The sequence below is a fragment of the Lissotriton helveticus genome, chromosome 5_1, assembly GCF_964261635.1.
Source record: "Lissotriton helveticus chromosome 5_1, aLisHel1.1, whole genome shotgun sequence".
Lineage (NCBI taxonomy): Eukaryota > Metazoa > Chordata > Amphibia > Caudata > Salamandridae > Lissotriton > Lissotriton helveticus.
The window spans coordinates 37,564,826-37,591,990 of record NC_136065.1 but is presented as its reverse complement, the minus strand read 5'-3'; the positions used below and the strand labels follow the sequence as shown (position 1 = coordinate 37,591,990).

The 27,165-nt window shown below is 50.5% G+C and overlaps 1 protein-coding gene across 1 annotated transcript in view; it reads left to right on the top strand.

The window, feature by feature from the left end:
* LOC144752925 (E3 ubiquitin-protein ligase TRIM39-like) overlaps window positions 1–27,165 on the top strand; it is a 256,584-nt gene that overhangs the window by 22,429 nt on the left and 206,990 nt on the right. The window contains exon 2 of the mRNA XM_078640744.1: window positions 25,164–25,186. Within this exon, the coding sequence (XP_078496870.1) occupies window positions 25,164–25,186 (23 nt within the window). The remainder of the gene's footprint in view (window positions 1–25,163; window positions 25,187–27,165) is intronic.

The following is a 27,165-nucleotide window of genomic DNA, read 5'->3' as shown; positions in this document are numbered from 1 at the left end:
AGATGCAGATTCAGATCCCCTAAGACAAGAAATTTATCCGTGTGTAATGCGGCTTCTTTGACGCCTTCCACTAGCTTCTCAATAAAGGCTACAGTGGAGCCCGGAGGGCGGTAAATTAAAAGGCCTTTCAGGGTGAAATAGCCGTTTATAGAGATGGAAAAGGCACCAGCCTCGCTGTCATCAATCATGGTGCTATCTAGCTGACATTGATAGTCTTGTCTAGCAACTATGGCTATGCCACCCCCTCTCCCCCGTGTTCTGTCTAGTCTTAGCAGACAGTAACCCTCTGGGATGGCTTCAATGATCTCCGGCATGGAGTCTTGGTCAAGCCAGGTTTTCGTTATGAAAAAACAGATCCCATTGTTTCCCACTGAGGAGGTCATGGATGTCCAGAGAGTGTTTGCGTAGGGAGCGTACATTCAACAGGCCGCAAACCAAGGTATGCTGACCTGTGATGCGAGCCTTACTGATGTTGAAAGTAGAATTACAATGGCTGCAGCCCACGCTATTTCCTGCCTCGATGCTGTGTGGACAAAGTCCACCCAGCTCTCCGCGGAGGAGAAGAAGTTCATCTCGACTCCAAGTAGTGCGACATGAAAAAGGGGCATGGGGACTGGCCCTGGACCGCTGTCGGCCGCGGACGGGCGCAGACGGGCTTAACTCAGGTGCAACTCCGGCGCGCCTTCGTCGCACCCGCTGCGCTCGTCCGCTGCGCTGCCGACAGCACATCCGCCTTATATCCCCCCCAGCGTCCCAACAACTAGAGCGCTGCTGTTCCCTGCCGGAAGTGTCTGGCTCGGGTTTGTACCTGTTCTCTTCCTATGTCTGTTCTATGTCACAAACCCTGCCTGGGGTTGGTACCTGTTCTCTTCCTATGTCTGTTCTATGTCACAAACCCTGCCTGGGGTTGGTACCTGCTCTCTTCTCTTCCTGTGTCACAGACCCTGCCTGGGGTTTATTGCCTGCACTCTTCGTGTGTCACAGACCCTGCCTGGGGTTGGTACCTGCTCTTGTCCTCTGTCTGTTCTCTGTCACAGACTCCGCCTGGGGTTGGTACCTGCGCTCTTCCAGTGTCTGTTCTCTGTCACAGACCCTGCCTCGGGTTGGTGCCTGCACTCTTCCTGTGTCTGTCTGTTCTCTGTCATAGACCCTGCCTGGGGTTGGTGCCTACACTCTTCCTGTGTCTGTTCTCTGTCACAGAACCTGCCTGGGGTTGGTCTCTGCTCTCTTCCTGTGCCTGTCTGTTCTCTGTCACAGACCCTGCCTGGAGTTGATACCGGCTCTCTTCCTGTGTCTGTTCTCTGTCAGACCCTGCCTGAGGTTGGTGCCTGCACTCTTCCTGTGTCTGTTCTCTGTCACAGACCCTGCCTGGGGTTTGTGCATGCACTCCTCCTGTGACTGTTCTCTGTCACAAACCCTGCCTGAGGTTGGTACCTGCACTCCTGTGTCTGTCTGTTCTCTCTCACAGACCGTACCTGGGGTTGGTGCCTGCACTCTTCCTGTGTCTGTCTCTTCTCTGTCACAGACTCTGCCTGGTGTTCATACCTGCTCTATTCCTGTGTCTCTTCTCTGTCAGACCCTGGCTGGGGTTGGTGCCTGCACTCCTCCTGTGTCTGGTCTCTGTCATAGCCTCTGCCTGGGGTTGGTGCCTGCACTCTTCCCGTGTCTGTCCTCTGTCACAGACCCTGCCTGGGGCTGGTGCCTGCACTCTTCCTGTGTTTGTCTGTTCTCTGTCACAGATCGTGCCTGGGGTTGGTGCCTGCACTCTTCCCGTGTATGTCTGTTCTCTGTCACAGACCCTGCCGGGGGTTGGTGCATCCACTCTTCCTGTATCTGTTCTATGTCACAGACCCTGCCTGTGGTTGGTGCCTGCACTCTTCCTGTGTCTGTCTGTTGTCAGTCACATACCCTGCCTGGGGTTGGTGCCTGTTCTCTTCTTGTGTTTGTTCTCTGTCACATACCCTGCCGGGGGTTGGTGCCTGTACTCTTCTTGTGTTTATTCTCTGTCACATACCCTGCCTGGGATTGGTGCCTGCACTCTTCCTGTGTCTTTTCTCTGTCACAGACTCTGCCTGTGTTTGGGGCCTGCACTCTTCCTGTGTCTGTTCTATGTCACAGACCCTGCCTGTGGTTGGTGCCTGTACTCTTCCAGTGTCTGTCTTTTGTCTGTCACATACCCTGCCTGGGGTTGGTGCCTGTTCTCTTCTTGTGTCTGTACTCTGTCACAGACCCTGCCTGGGGTTGGTGCCTGCACTCTTCCTGTGTGTGTCTGTTCTCTGTCACAGACCCTGCCTGGCGTTGGTGCCTGCACTCCTCCTGTGTCTGTGCTCTGTCACAGACCCTGCCTGTGGTTGGTGCCTGCACTCTTCCTGTGTCTGTCTGTTCTCTGTCACAGACCCTGCCTGGGGTTGGTGCCTGTACTCTGCCTGTGTCTGTTCTATGTAACAGACCCTGCCTGGGGTTGGTGCCTGCACTCTTCCTGTGTCTGTCTGTTCTCTGTCACATACCCTGCCTGGGGTTGGTGCCTATTCTCTTCTTGTGTCTGTTCTCTGTCACAGACCCTGCCTAGGGTTGGTGCCTGCACTTTTACTCTATCTGTTCACTGTCACAGACCCTGCCTGGGGTTGGTGTGTGCACTCTTCCTGTGTCTGTTCTCTGTCACAGACCCTGCCTGGGGTTGGTGCCTGTACTCTTCTTGTGTTTGTTCTCTGTCACATACCCTGCCTGTGGTTGGTGCCTGCACTCTTCCTGTGTCTGTCTGTTCTCTGTCACATACCCTGCCTGGGGTTGGTGCCTGCACTCCGCCTGTGTCTGTTCTATGTAACAGACCCTGCCTGGGGTTGGTGCCTGCACTCTTCCTGTGTCTGTCTGTTCTCTGTCACATACCCTGCCTGGGGTTGGTGCCTGTTCTCTTCTTGTGTCTGTTGTCTGTCACATACCCTGCCTGGGGTTGGTGCCTGTTCTCTTCTTGTGTCTGTTCTCTGTCACAGACCCTGCCTGGGGTTGGTGCCTGTACTCTTCTTGTGTTTGTTCTCTGTCACATACCCTGCCTGGGGTTGGTGCCTGCACTCCGCCTGTGTCTGTTCTCTGTCACAGACCCTGCCTGGGGTTGGTGCCTGTACTCTTCTTGTGTTTGTTCTCTGTCACATACCCTGCCTGGGGTTGGTGCCTGCACTCTTCCTGTGCTTATTCTCTGTCACAGACCCTGCCTGGGGTTGGTGCCTTTTCTCTTCCTGTGTCTGTTCTCTGCTACAGACCCTGCCTGGGGTCGGTGCCTGCACGCTTCCTGTGTCTGTCTGTTCTTTGTTACAATGCCTGCCTGGGGTTGGTGCCTGTCCTCTTCCTGTGTCTGTTCTCATTTACAGATCCTGCCTGGGATTAGTGCCTGCACTCTTCCTGTGCTTATTCTCTGTCACAGACCCTGCCTGGGGTTGGTGCCTTTTCTCTTCCTGTGTCTGTTCTCTGCTACAGACCCTGCCTGGGGTCGGTGCCTGCACGCTTCCTGTGTCTGTCTGTTCTTTGTTACAGTGCCTGCCTGGGGTTGGTGTCTGTCCTCTTCCTGTGTCTCTTCTCTGTTACAGACCCTGCCTGGGATTTGTGCCCGCACTCTTCTTCCTGTGCCTATTCCCTGTCACAGACCCTGCCTGGGCTTGGTGCCTTTTCTCTTCCTGTGTCTGTTCTCTGTTACAGACCCTGCCTGGGGTCGGTGCCTGCACGCTTCCTGTGTCTGTCTGTTCTTTGTTACAGTCCCTGCCTGGGGTTGGTGCCTGTCCTCTTCCTGTGTCTGTTCTCTGTTACAGACCCTGCCTGGGGTTGGTACCTGCTCTCTTCCTGTTTGTGTCTGTTTCTGCCACAGACCCTGCCTGGGATTAGTGCCTGCACTCTTCCTGTGCCTATTCTCTGTCACAGACCCTGCCTGGGGTTGGTGGCTTTTCTCTTCCTGTGTCTGTTCTCTGTTACAGACCCTGCCTGGGGTCGGTGCCTGCACGCTTCCTGTGTCTGTTCTCTGTTACAGACCCTGCCTGGGGTCGGTGCCTACACGCTGCCTGTGTCTGTTCTCTGTTACAGACCCTGCCTGGGGTCGGTGCCTGCACGCTTCCTGTGTCTGTCTGTTCTTTGTTACAGTCCCTGCCTGGGGTTGGTGCCTGTCCTCTTCCTGTGTCTGTTCTCTGTTACAGACCCTGCCTGGGGGTTGGTGCCTGCACTCTTCCTGTGCCTATTCTCTGTCACAGACCCTGTCTGGGGTTGGTGCTTTTTCTCTTCCTGTGTCTGTTCTCTGTTACAGACCCTGCCTGGGGTCGGTGCCTGCACGCTTCCTGTGTCTGTTCTCTGTTACAGACCCTGCCTGGGGTTGGTACCTGCTCTCTTCCTGTTTGTGTCTGTTTCTGCCACAGACCCTGCCTGGGGTTGGTGCCTGTCCTCTTCCTGTGTCTGTTCTCTGTTACAGACCCTGCCTGGGATTAGTGCCTGCACTCTTCCTGTGCCTATTCTCTGTCACAGACCCTGCCTGGGGTTGGTGCCTTTTCTCTTCCTGTGTCTGTTCTCTGCTACAGACCCTGCCTGGGGTCGGTGCCTGCACGCTTCCTGTGTCTGTTCTCTGTTACAGACCCTGCCTGGGGTCGGTACCTGCTCTCTTCCTGTTTGTGTCTGTTTCTGCCACAGACCCTGCCTGGGGTTGGTGCCTGTCCTCTTCATGTGTCTGTTCTCTGTTACAGACCCTGCCTGGGATTAGTGCCTGCACTCTTCCTGTGCCTATTCTCTGTCACAGACCATGCCTGGGGTTGGTGTCTGTCCTCTTCCTGTGTCTGTTCTCTGTCACAGACCCTGCCTGGGATTGGTGCCTTTTCTCTTCCTGTGCCTGTTCTCTGTTACAGACCCTGCCTGGGGTCGGTGCCTGCACGCTTCCTGTGTCTGTCTGTACTCTATCACAGACCCTGCCTGGAGTTGGTGCCTGTCCTCTTCCTGTGTCTGTTCTCTGTTACAGACCCTGCCTGGGGCTGGTGCCCGCACTCTTCCTCTGCCTATTCTCTGTCACAGACCCTGCCTGGGGTTGGTGCCTTTTCTCTTCCTGTGTCTGTTCTCTGTTACAGACCCTGCCTGGGGTCGGTGCCTGCACGCTTCCTGTGTCTGTCTGTTCTTTGTTACAGTCCCTGCCTGGGGTTGGTGCCTGTCCTCTTCCTGTGTCTGTTCTCTGTTACAGACCCTGCCTGGGATTAGTGCCTGCACTCTTCCTGTGCCTATTCTCTGTCACAGACCCTGCCTGGGGTTGGTGCCTTTTCTCTTCCTGTGTCTGTTCTCTGTTACAGACCCTGCCTGGGGTCAGTGCCTGCACGCTTCCTGTGTCTGTCTGTTCTTTGTTACAGTGCCTGCCTGGGGTTGGTGTCTGTCCTCTTCCTGCGTCTGTTCTCTGTCACATACCCTGCCTGGGGTTGGTGCCTGTCCTCTTCCTGTGTCTGTTCTCTGTTACAGACCCTGCCTGGGGTTGGTGCCTGTCCTCTTCCTGTGTCTGTTCTCTCTTACAGACCGTGCCTGGGATTAGTGCCTGCACTCTTCCTGTGTCTGTCTGTTCTCTGTTACAGACCCTGCCTGGGGTTGGTGCCTGTCCTCGTCCTGTGTCTGTTCTCTGTTACAGACCCTGCCTGGGGTTGGTGCCTGTCCTCTTCCTGTGTCTGTTCTCTGTTACAGACCCTGCCTGCGGTTGGTGCCTGTCCTCTTCCTGTGTCTGTTCTCTGTTACAGACCCTGCCTGGGGCTGGTGCCTGTCCTCTTCCTGTGTCTGTTCTCTGTTACAGACCCTGCCTGGGGCTGGTGCCTGTCCTCTTCCTGTGTCTGTCTGTACTCTGTTACAGACGCTGCCTGGGGTTGGTGCCTGTCCTCTTCCTGTGTCTGTTCTCTGTTACAGACCCTGCCTGGGGTTGATGCCTGTCCTCTTCCTGTGTCTGTTCTCTGTTACAGACCCTGCCTGCGGTCGGTGCCTGCACTCTTCCTGTGTCTGTCTGTTCTCTGTCACAGACCCTGCCTGGGGTTGGTGCCTGCACTCTTCCTGTGTCTGTCTGTTCTCTGTTACAGTCCCTGCCTGGGGTTGGTGCCTGTCCTCTTTCTGTGTCTGTTCTCTGTTACAGACCCTGCCTGGGATTAGTGCCTGCACTCATCCTGTGCCTATTCTCTGTCACAGACCCTGCCTGGGGTTGGTGCCTTTTCTCTTCCTGTGTCTGTTCTTTGTTACAGACCATGCCTGGGGTTGGTGCCTGCACGCTTCCTGTGTCTGTTCTCTGTTACAGACCCTGCCTGGGGTTGGTACCTGCTCTCTTCCTGTTTGTGTCTGTTTCTGCCACAGACCCTGCCTGGGGTTGGTGCCTGTGCTCTTCCTGTGTCTGTTCTCTGTTACAGACCCTGCCTGGGATTAGTGCCTGCACTCTCCCTGTGCTTATTCTCTGTCACAGACCCTGCCTGGGGTTGGTGCCTTTTCTCTTCCTGTGTCTGTTCTCTGTTACAGACCCTGCCTGGGGCTGGTGCCCGCACTCTTCCTCTGCCTATTCTCTGTCACAGACCCTGCCTGGGGTTGGTGCCTTTTCTCTTCCTGTGTCTGTTCTCTGTTACAGACCCTGCCTGGGGTCGGTGCCTGCACGCTTCCTGTGTCTGTCTGTTCTTTGTTACAGTCCCTGCCTGGGGTTGGTGCCTGTCCTCTTCCTGTGTCTGTTGTCTGTTACAGACCCTGCCTGGGATTAGTGCCTGCACTCTTCCTGTGCCTATTCTCTGTCACAGACCCTGCCTGGGGTTGGTGCCTTTTCTCTTCCTGTGTCTGTTCTCTGTTACAGACCCTGCCTGGGGTCAGTGCCTGCACGCTTCCTGTGTCTGTCTGTTCTTTGTTACAGTGCCTGCCTGGGGATGGTGTCTGTCCTCTTCCTGCGTCTGTTCTCTGTCACATACCCTGCCTGGGGTTGGTGCCTGTCCTCTTCCTGTGTCTGTTCTCTGTTACAGACCCTGCCTGGGGTTGGTGCCTGTCCTCTTCCTGTGTCTGTTCTCTCTTACAGACCGTGCCTGGGATTAGTGCCTGCACTCTTCCTGTGTCTGTCTGTTCTCTGTTACAGACCCTGCCTGGGGTTGGTGCCTGTCCTCGTCCTGTGTCTGTTCTCTGTTACAGACCCTGCCTGCGGTTGGTGCCTGTCCTCTTCCTGTGTCTGTTCTCTGTTACAGACCCTGCCTGGGGCTGGTGCCTGTCCTCTTCCTGTGTCTGTTCTTTGTTACAGACCATGCCTGGGGTTGGTGCCTGCACGCTTCCTGTGTCTGTTCTCTGTTACAGACGCTGCCTGGGGTTGGTGCCTGTCCTCTTCCCGTGTCTGTTCTCTGTCACAAACCCTGTCTGAGGTTGGTACCTGCACTCCTCCTGTGTGTATCTGTTCTCTGTCACAGACCCTGCCTGGGGTTGGTGCCTGCACTCTTCCTGTGTCTGTCTGTTCTCTGTCACAGACCCTGCCTTGGGTTGGTGCCTGCACTCTTCATGTGTCTGTCTGTTCTCTGTCACTGGGGTTGGTGCCTGTTCTCTTCTTGTGTCTCTTCTCTGTCACAGACCCTGCCTGGGGTTGGTGCCTGTTCTCTTCTTGTGTCTGTTCTCTGTCACATACCCTGCCTGGGGTTGGTGCCTGCACTCCGCCTGTGTCTGTTCTCTGTTACAGACCCTGCCTGGGGTTGGTACCTGCTCTCTTCCTGTGTCTGTTCTCTGTCACATACCCTGCCTGGGGTTGGTGCCTGCACTCCGCCTGTGTCTGTTCTCTGTTACAGACCCTGCCTGGGGTTGGTACCTGCTCTCTTCCTGTGTCTGTTCTCTGTCACATACCCTGCCTGGTGTTGGTGCCTGCACTCTTCCTGTGTCTGTCTGTTCTTTGTTACAGTGCCTGCCTGGGGTTGGTGTCTGTCCTCTTCCTGTGTCTGTTCTCTGTTACAGACCCTGCCTGGGATTAGTGCCCACACTCTTCCTGTGCCTATTCTCTGTCACAGACCCTGCCTGGGGTTGGTGCCTGACCTCTTCCTGTGTCTGTCTGTTTTCTGTCACATACCCTGCCTGGGGTTGGTGCCTGTTCTCTTCCTGTGTCTGTTCTCTGTTACAGACCCTGCCTGGGGTTGGTGCCTGTCCTCTTCCTGTGTCTGTTCTCTGTTACAGACCCTGCCTGGGGTTGGTGCCTGTCCTCTTCCTGTGTCTGTTCGCTGTCACATACCCTGCCTGTGTTTGGTGCCTGCACTCTTCCTGTGTCTGTCTGTTCTCTGTCACAGACCCTGTCTGGGGTTGGTGCCTGTCCTCTTCCTGTGTCTGTTTCCTGTCACAGACCCTGCCTGGGGTTGGTGCCTGCACGCTTCCTGTGTCTGTCTGTTCTCTGTCACATACCCTGCCTGGGGTTGGTGCCTGTCCTCTTCCTGTGTCTGTTCTCTGTTACAGACCCTGCCTGGGGTTGGTGCCTGCACTCTTCCTGTGTCTGTCTGTTCTCTGTCACATACCCTGCCTGGGGTTGGTGCCTGTCCTCTTCCTGTGTCTGTTCTCTGTCACATACCCTGCCTGGGGTTGGGACCTGCTCTCTTCCTGTGTCTGTTCTCTGTCACATACCCTGCCTGGGGTTGGTGCCTGCACTCTTCCTGTGTCTGTCTGTTCTCTGTCTCACACTGAAGGAAGTGGCCCGAAAAAGGGTCACCCGGGTCATTGTAGACCGCCTCTTATGCCTTCCCAAATAATGAGAGTCAGATCAGACTGTAGAGCATACAAACCATATTTATTAAAAGTCTCTGCGCAGACAGAGCCCTGTCAGTTCAGCATCATATGGAGTCTCCCGAGAGGACTGACTCCCCCCAGCCCAGAACACACAATCATACTTCCCAAATCCTAACCACCCCACAGTGGAAAGATACCAGCTTGAGCCGTTGGTGAACAAAGGGGTACAGAGACGTCAGCTGACACAGGCAGATGTTTACTCCCTATCTGCAATTCAAGGTGACCGCGCCGCTTCCCGGCTCATCCCAACGTGGGAGTAGAACTAGGAGCTAGGAAAGGCATGCATTCATTGCAGAGTTAGAACACATTATAATTGGAAACAGTTTTCAGCAAAGGCAAGCAAGAAATAATGAGGCCTCGTCCAGCCTAGCTAGAGTGAGGGGTTACAAAATTAAAGATGGAATCCAGCATGTCAGCGTTAGGTCTACACAAGCATCAGGATTACTCATTGGGTTGCATACATGACAGATTTGCACAAACAGCAGATGTATGTAGCATAATTTAGCTGTCATGACTAACTTAATAGGACAGCATGAGACATCATGAAAGAAAGAATTGTGTAAGGCTACACATTATAGGGATAGCTCAGTGGGTTGTGTAAATATACGGTGAATGATACAAAGATTAGCTTTTCTATGCTAAACTAATACAGCACAGGAAAGGTACATGTGGAAAGAAAGAATTTAAAGTCTATCAAGACCCTGCCTGGGGTTGGTGCCTGAACTCTTCCTGTGTCCGTCTGTTCTCTGTCACAGACCCTGCCGGGGGTTGGTGCCTGCTCTCTTCCCGTGTCTGTTCTCTGTCACAAACCCTGTCTGAGGTTGGTACCTGCACTCCTCCTGTGTGTATCTGTTCTCTGTCACAGACCCTGCCTGGGGTTGGTGCCTGCACTCTTCCTGTGTCTGTCTGTTCTCTGTCACAGACCCTGCCTTGGGTTGGTGCCTGCACTCTTCATGTGTCTGTCTGTTCTCTGTCACAGACCCTGCCTGGGGTTGCTGCCTGCACTCTTCCTGTGTCGGTCTGTTCTCTGTCACTGGGGTTGGTGCCTGTTCTCTTCTTGTGTCTCTTCTCTGTCACAGACCCTGCCTGGGTTTGGTGCCTGTTCTCTTCTTGTGTCTGTTCTATGTCACATACCCTGCCTGGGGTTGGTGCCTGCACTCCGCCTGTGTCTGTTCTCTGTTACAGACCCTGCCTGGGGTTGGTACCTGCTCTCTTCCTGTGTCTGTTCTCTGTCACATACCCTGCCTGGGGTTGGTGCCTGCACTCCGCCTGTGTCTGTTCTCTGTTACAGACCCTGCCTGGGGTTGGTACCTGCTCTCTTCCTGTGTCTGTTCTCTGTCACATACCCTGCCTGGGGTTGGTGCCTGCACTCTTCCTGTGTCTGTCTGTTCTTTGTTACAGTGCCTGCCTGGGGTTGGTGTCTGTCCTCTTCCTGTGTCTGTTCTCTGTTACAGACCCTGCCTGGGATTAGTGCCCACACTCTTCCTGTGCCTATTCTCTGTCACAGACCCTGCCTGGGGTTGGTGCCTGTCCTCTTCCTGTGTCTGTCTGTTCTCTGTCACAGATCGTGCCTGGGGTTGGTGCCTGTCCTCTCCTGTGTCTGTTCTCTGTCACATACCCTGCCTGGTGTTGGTGCCTGTCCTCTTCCTGTGTCTGTTCTCTGTTACAGACCCTGCCTGGGGTTGGTCCCTGTCCTCTTCCTGTGTCTGTTCTCTGTTACAGTCCCTGCCTTGGGTTTGTGCCTGTCCTCTTCCTGTGTCTGTTCTCTGTTACAGACCCTGCCTGGGGTCGGTGCCTGCACTCTTCCTGTGTCTGTCTGTTCTCTGTCACAGATAGTGCCTGGGGTTGGTGCATGTCCTCTTCCTGTGTCTGTTCTCTGTCACATACCATGCCTGGGGTTGGTGCCTGTCCTCTTCCTGTGTCTGTTCTCTGTTACAGACCCTGCCTGGGGTTGGTGCCTGTCCTCTTCCTGTGTCTGTTCTCTGTTACAGACCCTGCCTGGGATTAGTGCCTGCACTCTTCCTGTGCCTATTCTCTGTCACAGACCCTGCCTGGGGTTGGTGCCTGTCCTCTTCCTGTGTCTGTTCTCTGTTACAGACCCTGCCTGGGGTCGGTGCCTGCACGCTTCCTGTGTCTGTCTGTTCTTTGTTACAGTGCCTGCCTGGGGTTGGTGCCTGTCCTCTTCCTGTGTCTGTCTGTTCTCTGTCACAGACCCTGCCTGGGGTTGATGCCTTTTCTCTTCCTGTGTCTGTTCTCTGTGACAGACCCTGCCTAGGGTCGGTGCCTGCACGCTTCCTGTGTCTGTCTGTACTCTGTCACAGACCCTGCCTGGGGTTGGTGCCTGTCCTCTTCCTGTGTCTGTTCTCTGTCACAGACCCTGCCTGGGGTTGGTGCCTTTTCTCTTCCTGTGTCTGTTCTCTGTTACAGACCCTGCCTGGGGTCGGTGCCTGCACGCTTCCTGTGTCTGTCTGTACTCTGTCACAGACACTGCCTGGAGTTGGTGCCTGTCCTCTTCCTGTGTCTGTTCTCTGTTACAGACCCTGCCTGGGATTAGTGCCTGCACTCTTCCTGTGTCTGTCTGTTCTCTGTCACAGACCCTGCCTGGGGTTGGTGCCTGTCCACCTCCAGTGTCTGTTCTCTGTTACAGACCGTGCCTGGGGTCGGTGCCTGCACGCTTCCTGTGTCTGTCTGTACTCTGTCACAGACCCTGCCTGGGGTTGGTGCCTGTCCTCTTCCTGTGTCTGTTCTCTGTTACTGACCCTGCCTGGGATTAGTGCCTGCACTCTTCCTGTGTCTGTCTGTTCTTTGTTACAGTGCCTGCCTGGGGTTGGTGCCTGTCCTCTTCATGTGTCTGTCTGTTCTCTGTCACATACCCTGCCTGGGGTTGGTGCCTGTTCTCTTCCTGTGTCTGTTTTCTGTCACAGACCCTGCCTGGGGTTGGTGCCTGTCCTCTTCCTGTGTCTGTTCTCTGTTACAGACCCTGCCTGGGGTCGGTGTCTGTACGCTTCCTGTGTCTGTCTGTTCTTTGTTACAGTCTATGCCTGGGGTTGGTGCCTGTCCTCTTCCTGTGTCTGTCTGTTCTCTGTCACATACCCTGCATGGGTTGGTGCCTGTCCTCTTCCTGTGTCTGTTCTCTGTTACAGTCCCTGCCTGGGGTCGGTGTCTGCACGCTTCCTGTGTCTCTGTTCTTTGTTACAGTGCCTGCCTGGGGTTGGTGCCTGTCCTCTTCCTGTGTCTGTCTGTTCTCTGTCACATACCCTGCATGGGTTGGTGCCTATCCTCTTCCTGTGTCTGTTCTCTGTTACAGTTCTCTCGGCTTGGGCTCTGATAGGGACTTGCCCTTTCCCCACGCGTCGGTGAAGCCACGCCGACCCCCTGACCCTCTGCAGCCGTGACGGAACCATACCGGCCAAGTGCAGATATTTCTGCTTCAAGTATCCCTCAGGCCCACGGAGGAGACGGAGGAGGCGGTCCAGCATCCGAACGAGACGGTGGAGGAACGCGGCGAGTCCCGACCAGAGCCCAAGCCGAGAGTCCAAGGTCCGAGGTATCCGGAGGCCCACCCGTAACTGAAGTCTGAAGTCCGAAGTTCGTCGTCGTAGTCCAGTCCCGTCCGAGGCCTTCCGTTCCGTGCTGCCCGGTGAGTACCATTGCTGGGGTAGTATCTAGACAGGGTCAGTCTAAATTGACCCCTGGTCCGTGGGTTGGTGGTACCCAAGCCCACAAACGAAGTGTTCACCTAGGTGGATACGGGTCTTGATGCGTTCCTTTATGGGACCGGTATGTTCCGTACTGTTACAGCAGTGCATCCAGTAACTCTAGTCTGTTCCGTTCTCGAGAATTCTGTTCTGTTTCTGTTTTCAGTATTTTCAGGTAGTATTCTGTTCGAACTGTTATGTTATGATATTGTTTAATGTATTCCCAATGTCGTGGTATGCCTGAATTGTTTTCCCAATTGTTATTGTTTTTCGTGTATTGTATTGTGTTCCGATTCAAGTTTAGAATGCCGCTCTTTTCCAAGTTACGTCAGTTAAAAACTAGAAAGGGTCTGCTGGAAGCAGCAGTTCCTGTTCCGCCTAGGGACAGTCCAGGTCACTTTATGTATCAGAAACATGGCATAAGCGCCATATTGTATCTAGATTTATGGGTAGAGTATACCAAACAGTTAGAAGAAAAATATAGATGGCCCGTATCGGGTACATGGGATGCCGAATGTATCATGCGAGTAGAAGAAGCATTATGGAAAAAGAAAGCCAGACAGTCACAGAAAGATGCCATCGAGTTATGGCGTAAGGAAGCGCATAGAAGAACGGAAAAGGAAGTCAGAAAGTCAGAGTTAAGTAGAGAATCCCAAGAACGAGCCCAAGAAAGAGAATTAATCGAGATAGGTGAACAAGTTAAAGCCGAACAGTCAGACAGACAGAGGCATGCCCTCATTAAGGGTATGTATCCTCTTCTTGCTGAAGGAGTGCCAAAAGCGACCCCAGAGGCATCTAGTAACTTCCCGCCGCCATTAGTTCCGACCAAGCTACGTCACAAACCGACCGCAGCTGATATTTTTATTTCGTCCTATTTGGACGACACAGTTCCAGAATATGCAAATCCAGTTCGCGCTCCACCTGTCCCCGTAAATCAGGCACTTCCCGTTCCTCCAGACACCGGAGTACCTGTTACGGTACCCCCGGGTCAGCCAGCCATACAAGTTCAGCCCACGTTACAATTACCGACCCTGCAAGCACGAAGAATGTCAGTCGACGATTCTAGTCTAGGGGCAGCAGGAGGAGGTCCTCCTCAAACCCCGCCACCACACAATCGTTTGTCAGCACTCGAATTACATGCTCAAGCATCACAGCGTACTCCTAGAAGTAATAAGTCTGTTACAGAAATCAGACAGGCCCTTGCCGAATGTGTCTATGACACAGTCCCAGGCGAGTATAATATGGTTTTATATTCCGTACGCGTAAGAAGGGTGACCGAGTATCTTGTCACCTTGCCGAATATGAAGGAAGATCTAGACAGAATATATCGTTTCATCCGTACAGGGGATGATCCAGAAAGTATTGGCGAGATTATGTCTCAAAGAAAAGCCGAGATTCAGCTCATGGTATTAAAGTTCCTGATCAATTGTCTAATAAGAGAACAAGATTATCCGTCTAAAGATCCCGCCGAAATGAGAATCTTAACAAGGTGGAGTGATAATATAGCCGAGGGTAAGCACAAGACCATTAGTGCCATGGAAAGTATGTACAAGAAAATTCGTAAAGAAATAATAAGGTTACACGAACAGCGTAAAGCAGCACAAGTAAGCGAGAAAGAAAGTGTCTCTGATCCTGAAGAGGAAGACGAGAATCCCGCCAGAATAGCGTATGTAGGAAAATCCCGATTTCCAGATCGCCATTTACGTTCAGAACCCAAGTCTATGTTTCATCATCCAGCGCCAGAACGAGGTTCTCTAGAACAAGTATTTCAAGCTACCGATCACATTCTGAAATCACGAGTCGGTTACAGCGAATTAAGTACCATGCACGAACAAGAACTAGCCCGATCAGCAGTCCGATGGATTACTGACTCTACCACTTTTTCAGACGAAATAGTGGCACAAATGTTTCTGAAACTGCCCCCAGCCGAGCAACGACTGGTGGGTATGTATATGATCCAGCACCTCATTACCTTGTATGAGGGTCAACATTCTGATCCAGGCCCGTTACATGATATCCTGAACGAGTTACTCCAGTACAGATGGAGAGGTCTAGGTACCGATTTAATTAGTGTCATTCTAGAACAGCGTCACAAGTATAGAACGTTCCTGAACCCGCATTTTGTTCATGTCTCACCCCCAGAACGTAAACCATTCTATATAGACAGACAGAATCCGCTACGAGAAGTCCACCCAGTCCAAGGGGCGGGTGGCGTAATGCAACGAGTGTTTGTATACACTCCGATATCAAAGATGGAACTCCTCGAGATGAAGAAATTAATTCCCTGTCATGACAAAGATCCAGCGGGGTTCCATAGAGAATTAAAAGACATGCTCCGTATGGGAGAATACACTTACCCAGATATCATTAAAATGTTAAAGGTCCTGCTACCCGCAGGGGTGTATGAAAAGTTAAAAGAAAAAGAATGGGAGGTGGGAGAGAAAAAGATCGATTGGACAGCTCTAGAAGCTGAAGACAAGGCACGAGTACCAGGTACCGGTCTTGGAGATAAATGTAAAGAATTACCAGAATTATTGATTCAAGTTTTACCCAGATTATTGACAACTAGGAAAGAAGACTGGGATGCAATCTCAGCCTGTAAACAGAAACAAGATGAAGACCTTAGTGATTTTTATTCTAGGTTCGAGAAATGTTTCAGCATTAATAGTGGTCTCAAGACAAGTAGTGAGTCATACCCTCATCTTTTCGTTACCAAATTAGTCGAGAATTCAAGTCCACAAATTAAAAACCGAGTTTTGAAAGTCGAAAGCACCTGGCAAGCAAATACTCCGTCCCAGATGCTCCAGATGCTCCAGTATCATCAGAATAGAATCAGAGAAGAGCAAGAACACGAAAGAAAACGTATGAAAGACACGAAAATGAAAGTGCTAGTTGCACAGTCTATTCCTCAAGACAGTCAGAAGAGAGGTCCGAATCAAGCCAGTCATCCTGCGGCTCCCGTTAAAGGGAACTGCAATTATTGTAAACAGCCAGGTCATTTTATAAACGAGTGTGCAGTTCTGAAACACAACATAGCTACTGGTAAGACTAAAGAAAGACCACGTCCGCCGAGACAAGAACAAGTTTCACAGACTCCTCAGTCACAGAATGCACCACAGACAGTTACCGTACCGCAGCCTATTGCTGCAACACAGCATGTCACACAGCAGATGTACCAGTATGCACAGTCTGAGTATCCAGAGTATCAACAGTATTCATGAAACAGCCTAGAGAGGGAGGTAGGCTTGCCTCTCATCGAGATACCTGTAGACCAAGAAGGTCCCTATGTTCATAGTCAAGTATTAGGGAAAGACAGAAAGTTTTTGATCGATACAGGGGCAAGTAGGACCACAATTAGTCACGCCGAAGTTCCAGGGGCTCCGCTCTCAGGCTCAAGAAATGTTTCCCTTGGATTTTCAGGAAAACCCATAGTTAATGAGATATCAAAGCCAGTTACTCTAGAAGTAGGTCCCTTGTCCCGTACTACTGATCTGTTACTTACTAAGTCATGTCCAGAAAATCTATTAGGCATTAAGACACTGAAAGAGTTAGGTGCAGTTATTTGCTGTTCCCCAGAGGGAATACGTCTGTTCCTACGTGACTTTAAAGGTCACTATGTATTACGAGATTTTGATTCAAGATTGTCTAATGTTCCGCAGCATTTATGGGCGCAAGGTCCAACTGATGTAGGTTACATGCAAATCACACCCTATCGTGTGACTCTCAAACCAGGTGTAGTGTTACCACGAATCAGGCAGTACAGATTGCCACCTGAGGCTGTAGCAGCCTTATCCAAAATTATTGACGAGCTCATGGCTCAAGGAGTAGTTGTAGAAACTGACTCCAATGTATGTAATTCTCCGATCATTCCAGTCATGAAACGTACTGATCCAAATGCACCCCCAGTATATCGATTAGTGATTGATTTACGAGAGCTTAACAAATGTATTATTCCTCAGTACCCAGTTGTTCCAGACATTTCTTCCCTGTTAACAGCCATTGATTCCGAAGCCATGTTTTTCACTGTTATTGACCTCAAGAATGCATTTTTTAGTGTTCCAATTCATCCAGACAGCCAGTTTCTTTTCGGATTTTGTTTAAATGGAAGGAGCTATATGTTTACACGCGCTCCTCAAGGTTTCACAGAAAGCCCTAGTATTTACAGTCAAGCACTCAAGAGACAACTAGACAACATTCACATGCCAACTGACACTGCCCTGCTCCAGTATGTCGATGATCTACTGATCACGGCCCGTTCTGAACGTGACTGCGAGCGTGCATCACTTACGGTTCTGTATTTTCTAGCCGAGATGGGGCACAAGGTGTCACCTTCGAAGCTTCAATTCTGTGTCCAGCAAGTGGTATACTTAGGACACTTGCTGTCCAAGAGGGGTAGGCAGTTGACACCCGACCGTATCCAGTTAATAGCGAGTCTTCCCCAGCCCAGAACCCAGAAGGAGGTACGTGCTTTTATCGGCCTTACTTCTTATTGTAGACAATGGATTCCCCAGTATGCATTCCTAGCCAAGCCACTGATACAGTTAACGACACAGGAGGCAGCCGTATCGACTGTCCTCCCTTGGACATCTGACCATACACTTACTTTCAACGAGTTAAAGAAAGCCCTATGTCAAGCTCCAGTTCTAGCTACACCGAACTACAGTAAGCCTTTTACACTTTTCGTTACAGAACGCGAAGGTACAGCATTATCTGTTCTCACACAAGATCAAGCAGGTCAATACAAGCCCTGTGCTTATTTCTCGAGCACATTAGATCCAGTCGCCCAGGCGTTGCCTGCGTGCCTCAAGTCAGTTGCAGCCACAGCACTAGCTATCAGACAAAGTGATTCTATAGTTTTAGGACATTCCCTGACAGTACAAGTCCCACATTCAGTAGAAGTTCTTTTAAACCGAACACAAACTCAGCACTTGACAATTGCACGTTTAACAGGTTATGAATTGACACTGTTCCAGCCACACATAGAAATTAGACGCTGCAACGTCCTGAATCCTGCTACACTGTTACCATCAGGTAATTCAAATCCAGACACACATGATTGTGTGGAAGTAGTTAACATTACGACAAAGCCAAGACAAGACCTGACAGATATTCCGTTACCAGATCCTGACCTGACACTTTATGTGGATGGTTCATGTATGAGAACTAGTACAGGAGAACTAGTCGCCGCGTATGCAGTGACTACTGACACTGAAGTTATTGAAACACACCGTATTGATACTCTGTCCGCTCAAGCAGCAGAGCTAGTTGCTCTGACACAAGCCTGTATACATGCCAAAAACCTGAAGGTTAATGTTTACACAGATTCACGTTACGCATTCGGAGTTGTACACGACTTCGGAGTGCTCTGGCAGGAGAGAGGTTTTATGACTTCTCATGGAACCAAGATTCAGCATGGTCTCCTTATTCAAGCCCTGTTAGATGCCATACATTTACCGACATCTATTGCTATCATGAAGTGCAAAGCACATACGAAAGTCACTGACATTATTTCCCAAGGTAATGATTTAGCAGACCGCACAGCCAAGCTTACAGTACAGACTCCAGACATTCCAGTTAATCAGACACATATTCCAGATCTGACCACATGCATGACAGTTAAGGACTGTCCCGCACAAGACTTTACTACAACCCCTCCCTTGTTAGAGAAAACTCCGCAACAGGAGTATAAATTAAAGCTCAGGTCTAATAAGTCAGCCAGTTTGATTGTATAAGTCCTCCCCTAGGTGAAACGGTTAGACTGTTTCTGACATGTATAAAATAGACCCCTATAGTGAGAGAGTCAGTCAAAGCTCAATCAATTGTATCGTTTTTCTGAGTTTCATATTATTTATCAGCATAATGATTTCCTGCACTAGTTACGCACTTTTCCTGTGTTTTCCAGTTCCTCATGTAAATATGTCTGCTAATGCTACAGTAGAGCACACGTTTAGTGATCTGCCTCCTCACGAATATGCATACCGCCTCGCTATGCGTAATAACACGTTTATCCGTATGTTACATTATTCACACCAGACCAGCAATGCCACTAATTGTTGGGTGTGTGGTCGACTCCCCCCTTTCCAGACACCGAAGGGAGTTCTGCCACTCTTTCCTTATCCATTCTCACACAATGGTTCGTGTGGAGCATGGTCCACGTTAACGTCATCCTCAACAGATATGTCTTTTCTTAACAGTACATGTTTCCCTGACAAGCAAGGTTTCCCCCACAGAACAGGTTCAGATTTAGAAAATGAAGTATATGATTTAGGAAATTATTCGTCGAATTTCATGGTTCTGAATGTTCAGTCTGATACTACTCCAGACTCACCCGCTATTTCAGTACTACCAGTCAAAGGTGAATTATGTGTCCGTAGTTATGGTTCTGTACATATAGGTCATAGTGAATGTACTACTGTTATCAAGTATAGTGACAGTGGGAAATCTATTTTCAAAGCATCACGTCATTCTTATTTTATTTGTGGTCAAACTGCATATGTCCGTCTGCCCCTCGATTGGGAGGGAACCTGTTACATTGCTTTCCTACTGCCACCTGTTTTTCTAGCCCCACCTGACTATCATAAGAATTCTTTCTTAGTACACACTAGACACAAGAGAAATCTCCCGATTGTTGATTATACTGAAACCGCCGCAGAGCAATTCATTGATATAGATAAAGGTGTTTTCCCTTATTTAGGTACAGTTGTAAATAGTAAACTCATTCGTAGGTTAACAAGAACCCTTGAAGCAGTAGTAGATGAGACTGCCTCCGCTCTAGGTAACTTAACTGAAGAGCAATCCTTTATGAGAATTGTCGTTTTACAGAATCGTCTCGTCCTTGACGTCATACTGGCCGATAGGGGCGGGGCCTGTAGAATTCTCGGATCCAGTTGTTGTATTTTCATTCCAAATAACGCGCCGTCTGTTTATTCAGCTATAACCAGACTCCATAAAATTGCCCATCTGTTACACCAAGATCCAGGCACCTGGACATGGTCCGGTTGGTTCTGGAATATAATTTCTGCATGGGGTTGGAAAGTCCTGTCCTTTTTAGGTATTGCAGTGGCGATCCTATTTAGCTGCTGCCTCTGTATACAATGTGGCCCTGCGATTTGCAGCATGTGTGCTACCTCTTGTATTCCCAGTCCCAAGCCCTGTTCTAAATCCCGTTCCAAGACAATTCGAGACGAGCAAATGGTACTGTATGAAATGATAGATGGTATCATGAATATTGATGTTTCCTGATGGAAACGTAGTGACAAGGAGGGAATGTGGAAAAGTAAATTTTGCCATGTTCTGTGTCCCTACGTCTCATCCATCATATGTTATGTGTGCATGATCAATATGCATATGTTATTCCCCATTTCTGATTAAAGACGCAATTACAGTTGTGTCCACTTCTAGTATGTTAGTTTCCAGTCCTCGTGAATACTACGAATATCAGGCCTATGTAAGTAATGTTGCCACGTTTCTCAGTGTGCACGTTATTCAATTATAAAGTCCCCGTTTCCAGGCCTCAAAAGGGCCCGGACCACAGATTCAGCTCCTGTCTCCTGAAAGCCTCGCTGAGGAGCGATACAGCCCCCACCTGTATCCTCGACCCTTCACTTACTTCCTGCCTTGCAGTGCCCGGTGCACCCCGGCTCTGCCTCTGAGTCTGCCAAAAGTATGTTATAGTTCCTGCTATCAGTTCAGTCCTCCTCCTCTGCATTCCTAAGCTACTGAACTGCATCAATAGTTTCCGTCATTGTCTAGCCTTCTCGTCTCCACGTTAGAGAAATACTGTATTTAATGGTCATTTAATATTCTTCACGCACTACATGTAGAATAATGCATGGTCCAGTCTTAGAATCAAGTTAGCCTTTCCCCTCATGACTTCTAGTTTATATCAACATGTTCCCTAAACATGAGATACCAGATAGGGTTTAGGTACATGTCGCTCCGACCCTCCAGACTCTAGTCTCTGCTCCTAGCACAGAGTTCGTAGCCCCCAGCTTCTCCTAGTAACACGTCATTGCTAGTTTTCGCGCACCATTAGGTTAGAGGTCCCGGCTCCTTAGGTAGCCCCCTCCAATGTTTCCGCCCATTCCTGACATATTCTGTTACGTTTTGCATCACATGTCTAAGTAAACTCCCAGTTACACCTCTTATTTCTGTTATCTCTCGCGACTGCTACGCGTCACGCCTTCTACTCCACCCACTGCTACGCCCACTGCAATGTAATGCTATGTGTTTGCGCTATGTATATAAGTCAATGTTTTGTTATTAAATGTTAGCGCGCTCATCCCAGACCTAGCCCCAGCAGCTGCTGGGCCTCTTTTCCCCTGCTGGGCCCCAGTTGTCCTGCTGGGCCCTGTCATTCTGTTCCTATGCAGGTTGTCCTGATCCTGTCCTTATGCTGTAATAAACCTGCAGAAACTCCTACTACCTCGAATCTTGACTCTTATTTTATTGAGCTATCTGTTATGCTATAAGTCTAGTCAAAAATAGGGTATTATTTATTTATTTACCACACCTGCCTGGGGTTGGTGCCTGTCCTCTTCCTGTGTCTGTCTGTACTCTGTTACAGACCCTGCCTGGGGTTGGTGCCTGTCCTCTTCCTGTGTCTGTTCTCTGTTACAGACCCTGCCTGGGATTAGTGCCTGCACTCTTCCTGTGTCTATTCTCTGTCACAGACCCTGCCTGGGGTTGGTGCCTTTTCTCTTCCTGTGTCTGTTCTCTGTTACAGACCCTGCCTGGGGTCGGTGCCTGCACTTCCTGTGTCTGTCTGTTCTTTTTTTCAGTGCCTGCCTGGGGTTGGTGTCTGTCCTCTTCCTGTGTCTGTTCTCTGTCACATACCCTGCCTGGGGTTGGTGCAATTTATCTTCCTGTGTCTGTTCTCTATTACAGACCCTGCCTGGGGTCGGTGCCTGCACGCTTCCTGTGTCTGTCTGTTCTTTGTTACAGTGCCTGCCTGGGGTTGGTGCCTGTCCTCTTCCTGTGTCTGTTCTCTGTTACAGACCCTGCCTTAGATTAGTGCCTGTCCTCTTCCTGTGTCTGTTCTCTGTCACAGACCCTGCCTGGGGTTGGTGCCTGTCCTCTTCCTGTGTCTGTTCTCTGTTACAGACCCTGCCTGGGGTCGGTGCCTGCACGCTTCCTGTGTCTGTCTGTTCTTTGTTACAGTGCCTGCCTGGGGTTGGTGCCTGTCCTCTTCCTGTGTCTGTCTGTTCTCTGTCACAGACCCTGCCTGGGGTTGGTGCCTTTTCTCTTCCTGTGTCTGTTCTCTGTTACAGACCCTGCCTAGGGTCGGTGCCTGCACGCTTCCTGTGTCTGTCTGTACTCTGTCACAGACCCTGCCTGGGGTTGGTGCCTGTCCTCTTCCTGTGTCTGTTCTCTGTCACAGACCCTGCCTGGGGTTGGTGCCTTTTCTCTTCCTGTGTCTGTTCTCTGTTACAGACCCTGCCTGGGGTCGGTGCCTGCACGCTTCCTGTGTCTGTCTGTTCTCTGTCACAGACCCTGCCTGGGGTTGGTGCCTGTCCTCTTCCTGTGTCTGTTCTCTGTTACAGACCCTGCCTGGGGTTGGTGCCTGTCCTCTTCCTGTGTCTGTTCTCTGTTACAGACCCTGCCTGGGGTTGGTGCCTGTCCTCTTCCTGTGTCTGTTCTCTGTTACAGACCCTGCCTGAGGTTGGTGCCTGCACTCTTCCTGGCTCTGTCTGTTCTTTGTTACAGACCCTGCCTGGGGTCGGTGCCTGCACGCTTCCTGTGTCTGTCTGTTCTTTGTTACAGTCCCTGCCTGGGGTTGGTGCCTGCACTCTTCCTGTGTCTGTCTGTTCTCTGTCACATACCCTGCCTGGGGTTGGTGCCTGCACTCTTCCTGGCTCTGTCTGTTCTTTGTTACAGACCTTGCCTGGGGTCGGTGCCTGCACGCTTCCTGTGTCTGTCTGTTCTTTGTTACAGTCCCTGCCTGGGGTTGGTGCCTGCACTCTTCCTGTGTCTGTCTGTTCTCTGTCACATACCCTGCCTGGGGTTGGTGCCTGCACTCTTCCTGTGTCTGTCTGTTCTCTGTCACATACCCTGCCTGGGGTTGGTGCCTGTCCTCTTCCTGTGTCTGTTCTCTGTCACATACCCTGCCTGGGGTTGGGACCTGCTCTCTTCCTGTGTCTGTTTTCTGTCACATACCCTGCCTGGGGTCGGTGCCTGCACTCTTCCTGTGCCTGTCTGTTCTCTGTCTCACACTGAAGGAAGTGACCCGAAAAAGGGTCACCCAGGTCATTGTAGACCGCCTCTTATGCCTTCCCAAATAATGAGTCAGATCAGACTGTAGAGCATACAAACCATATTTATTAAAAGTCTCTGTGCAGACAGAGCCCTGTCAGTTCAGCATCATATGGAGTCTCCCGAGAGGACTGACTCCCCCCAGCCCAGAACACACAATCATACTTCCCAAATCCTAACCACGCCCACAGTGGAAAGATACCAGCTTGAGCCGTTGGTGAACAAAGGGGTACAGAGACGTCAGCTGACACAGGCAGATGTTTACTCCCTATCTGCAATTCAAGGTGACCGTGCAGCTTCCCGGCTCATCCCAACGTGGGAGCAGAACTACGAGCTAGGAAAGGCATGCATTCATTGCAGAGTTAGAACACATTATAATTGGAAACAGTTTTCAGCAAAGGCAAGCAAGAAGAAATAATGAGGCCTCGTCCAGTCTAGCTAGAGTGAGGGGTTACAAAATTAAAGATGGAATCCAGCATGTCAGCGTTAGGTCTACACAAGCATCAGGATTACTCATTGGGTTGCATACATGACAGATTTGCACAAACAGCAGATGTATGTAACATAATTTAGCTGTCATGACTAACTTAATGGGACAGCATGAGACATCATGAAAGAAAGAATTGTGTAAGGCTACACATTATAGGGATAGCTCAGTGGGTTGTGTAAATATACGGTGAATGATACAAAGATTAGCTTTTCTATGCTAAACTAATACAGCACAGGAAAGGTACATGTGGAAAGAAAGAATTTAAAGTCTATCAAGACCCTGCCTGGGGTTGGTGCCTGAACTCTTCCTGTGTCCGTCTGTTCTCTGTCACAGACCCTGCCGGGGTTTGGTGCCTGCTCTCTTCCTGTGTCTGTTCTCTGTCACAAACCCTGCCTGAGGTTGGTACCTGCACTCCTCCTGTGTGTATCTGTTCTCTGTCACAGACCCTGCCTGGGGTTGGTGCCTGCACTCTTCCTGTGTCTGTCTGTTCTCTGTCACAGACCCTGCCGGGGGTTGGTGCCTGCTCTCTTCCTGTGTCTGTTCTCTGTCACAAACCCTTCCTGAGGTTGGTACCTGCACTCCTCCTGTTTCTGTCTGTTCTTGGTCACAGACCCTGCCGGGGGTTGGTGCCTGCTCTATTCCTGTGTCTGTCTGTTCTCTGTCACAGACCCTGCCGGGGGTTGGTGCCTGCTCTCTTCCTGTGTCTGTTCTCTGTCGCAAACCCTGCCTGAAGTTGGTACCTGCACTCCTTCTGTGTGTATCTGCTCTCTGTCTCAGACCCTGCCGGGGGTTGGTGCCTGCTCTCTTCCTGTGTCTGTTCTCTGTCACAAACCCTGCCTGAGGTTGGTACCTGCACTCCTCCTGTGTGTATCTGCTCTCTGGCACAGACCCTGCCGGGGGTTGGTGCCTGCTCTCTTCCTGTGTCTGTTCTCTGTCGCAAACCCTGCCTGAAGTTGGTACCTGCACTCCTTCTGTGTGTATCTGCTCTCTGTCTCAGACCCTGCCGGCGGTTGGTGCCTGCTCTCTTCCTGTGTCTGTTCTCTGTCACAAACCCTGCCTGAGGTTGGTACCTGCACTCCTCCTGTGTGTATCTGCTCTCTGTCACAGACCCTGCCGGGGGTTGATGCCTGCTCTCTTCCTGTGTCTGTTTGTTCTCTGAGACAGACCGTGCCTAGGGTTTATACGTGCACTCTTCCTGTGTCTGGGGTTCTCTGAGACAGACCGTGCCTAGGGTTTATACGTGCACTCTTCCTGTGTCTGTTGGTTCTCTGTCTCAGACCCTGCCTCGGGTTGGTGCCTGCACTCTTCCTGTGTCTGTCCGTTCTCTGTCTCAGACCCTGCCTGGGGTTGGTGCCTGCACTCTTCCTGTGTCTGTCTGTTCTCTGTCACAGACCCTGCCTGGGGTTTGTACCTGCACTCTTCCTGTGTCTGTCTGTTCTCTGTCACAGACCCTGCCTAGGGTTGGTGCTTGCAGAAAGTGGAGCACGACTCCCATAAAGGTAAGCTTCCTGTGTCTTCTTGGCCCTCGTTCTCTACCTCTGAAGCCAGATGTCGCACAAGCAGTGTCAGGGTTCACCTAGGGCAAGCCTGGAGTCACAGCTGCGACCCCTGGCAATCCTTAAATGATGCCCATGCATGTGACCCCATTGAGAACATCATACAATGTGCCAAGTGACCTCATTCAGAGTATCAGAATGAGCTGTGTTTTGTGACTCCATTCAGAATGACACTGTGCTATGTCATTACCATTCCGAATGTCAGTTTCTGTTATATCCTGTGACCTCATTCAGAATTTCACATTTTGTGCTTAGTCATGCGATACCCCAGAATGTGCTGTGTCCTGTGACCCCAGTCACTGTGTTATAACCATAGATAGTTAAGTGTTTTAGTCCTAAAAATACTGCAGTAACTTTGACATCTCCTGTGGAAACTGATTTCACTGTGTTTGTTTCTCTGTTTTGCAGGATGTCAGAAGCACCCTAAGCAGGTAAGGCTGGTTTCTTATCCTCCTGTCAGTGTGTAAGAAGCAGGTCTCAATGCTGCTGTGTGTAAAAGGCACTGCTGAGCTCACACAAAGGGGCCCATTATGAGGTCGGGCGGATTGCCCCCGCCAGGCTGGCGGTAGCCACCGCCAACCTGGCGGGGGCATTCCGCCCGACATCCGCATTTGTTTTCCCCCTGCCATATAAGTATGGCGGGGGGGACCTCGGCGGACGGAAAGACCGTCTGCCGCTTTTCCGTCCGGTCACCTTGCGGCCGGGGCAGAAAAGGAATAATATGGTGGCAGTGTCTATCAGACACCGCCAGCCATATTATGATGGGCAATTGTGGATGCCTTTCCGTGGCATCAATGCTGCCACAGAAAGGCATGCGGAGAATCCCTGTGGGGGCCCGTTGCAGGCCCCCAGGGACTCCGGGGGAGGTGGGTGGTGCACACGGGGGGTACCTATGGTATCCCCCAGCAGTTCCATGCACAGCATGGCAGGCACCGCGTGGTGCCTGCCATGCTGTGCATGGAAATGCAAAGTATGCTTTCCTGCCATTGTTGCGGGCGGTGCTAAGTGCACCACCCACCACAAAGGTAGGAATGCGGGATGCGCCCGCCACTATGGCAGGCGCATCCTAATGCTGCTGACGAGACCCCCACCCTTATGGTGGGCGGTCCCAAGTACCACGAGGATGGCGGACAGACAAAGTCCGCCCGCCATCCTAATGGGCCCCAAAGTGTTAAGAAACTTTCAGATCCTCATAAAATCACTTTGCATTCTCAAAAAAAAACTTTAAGTCCTCAGAAACCTCTCCTGCGTCATCAGGAAACTCTCTTAATTGCTCATAAATCCCTGCACGTTTTTTGAGACTCATTTGAGTCCTGAAATAATTGCCACAGAAATGAGCTGCTGTCCTCACAAAACATATTTGTAACTTTAAAGCTTAACTGAAGTCCGAAGAAAAGAACCCTGAACATACAGAAAACGCAAGCACATTCTGGAAAGGTCCCCCCAGGTTTCCCTCAATTTAGAGTTGGGCAAAACCTACATCAATATTTCCTAACTGTACAAGCACAAATGTTGGCTATGCTCCCAACAACTGCAGATCAAATTTTCAGCACTATTGTTAGGGATGTTAGATCATACACATATATCTTCATGTGGGATAGAGGTGCAACCATGGTACTACCTACACCGTGCCACCTAGCTTAGGACATTGTCCTTGGCAACAATTATACAAAATAATAAGTACTAGAGCACACATAGAAAGTCCATTTAGTAAAGAACGTAGTTCTATTATAAAGTCCATCACATTTATTTGTTCTTTTTTGTGAAGTTATTTTATTCCATTGTAGTTTCCAAAATGTTCGGTTGATATATAAGCAGGAATGGCCAATATCTGGTCTATACGAGCAAAATCAGCAGACACCTGTTTCGTCCGTTGGGCTTTGTCAAGGCTGCAGAAAAAATACATAAATTAGTATGAAATGATATATGCCGGTCACAACTCACTGAGGATATTGTGTAAAAATGCATTGTAGCACCAGCTCACCCAAAGCACTGAGAAGTGGTACCCATGATGGGTAATGTTGACGGAAAGATGAGAACAAAAGGAAGGGGGCCATAGGGAATGCCTGTATATACTATAATACAGGTGAACAACTAGATTTTGCATGCATTGTGCTCTCTAAGATACGAAGAAATGTGAGTATTTAGTGTTGCTTTTTGCACTCATGGATAGAATAAACATTAGTACTTGGATTTAATAAGAATATAGAATACCTGAGTGCCCTGTATTGTGGGCAATGTCCAAAAGCAGTCCAAGAGATACAGAGAAGATCTTGTCAGAATATATTTAATATCTATCTTCTATATATATAAAAATGGATGCGCGTATGTATGTGTGTATGTCCCAGCATAACTCTGGAATGACGACCAATATTAGTGTTGAATTCATAGGTTTCTGGGTCGCTGAGAA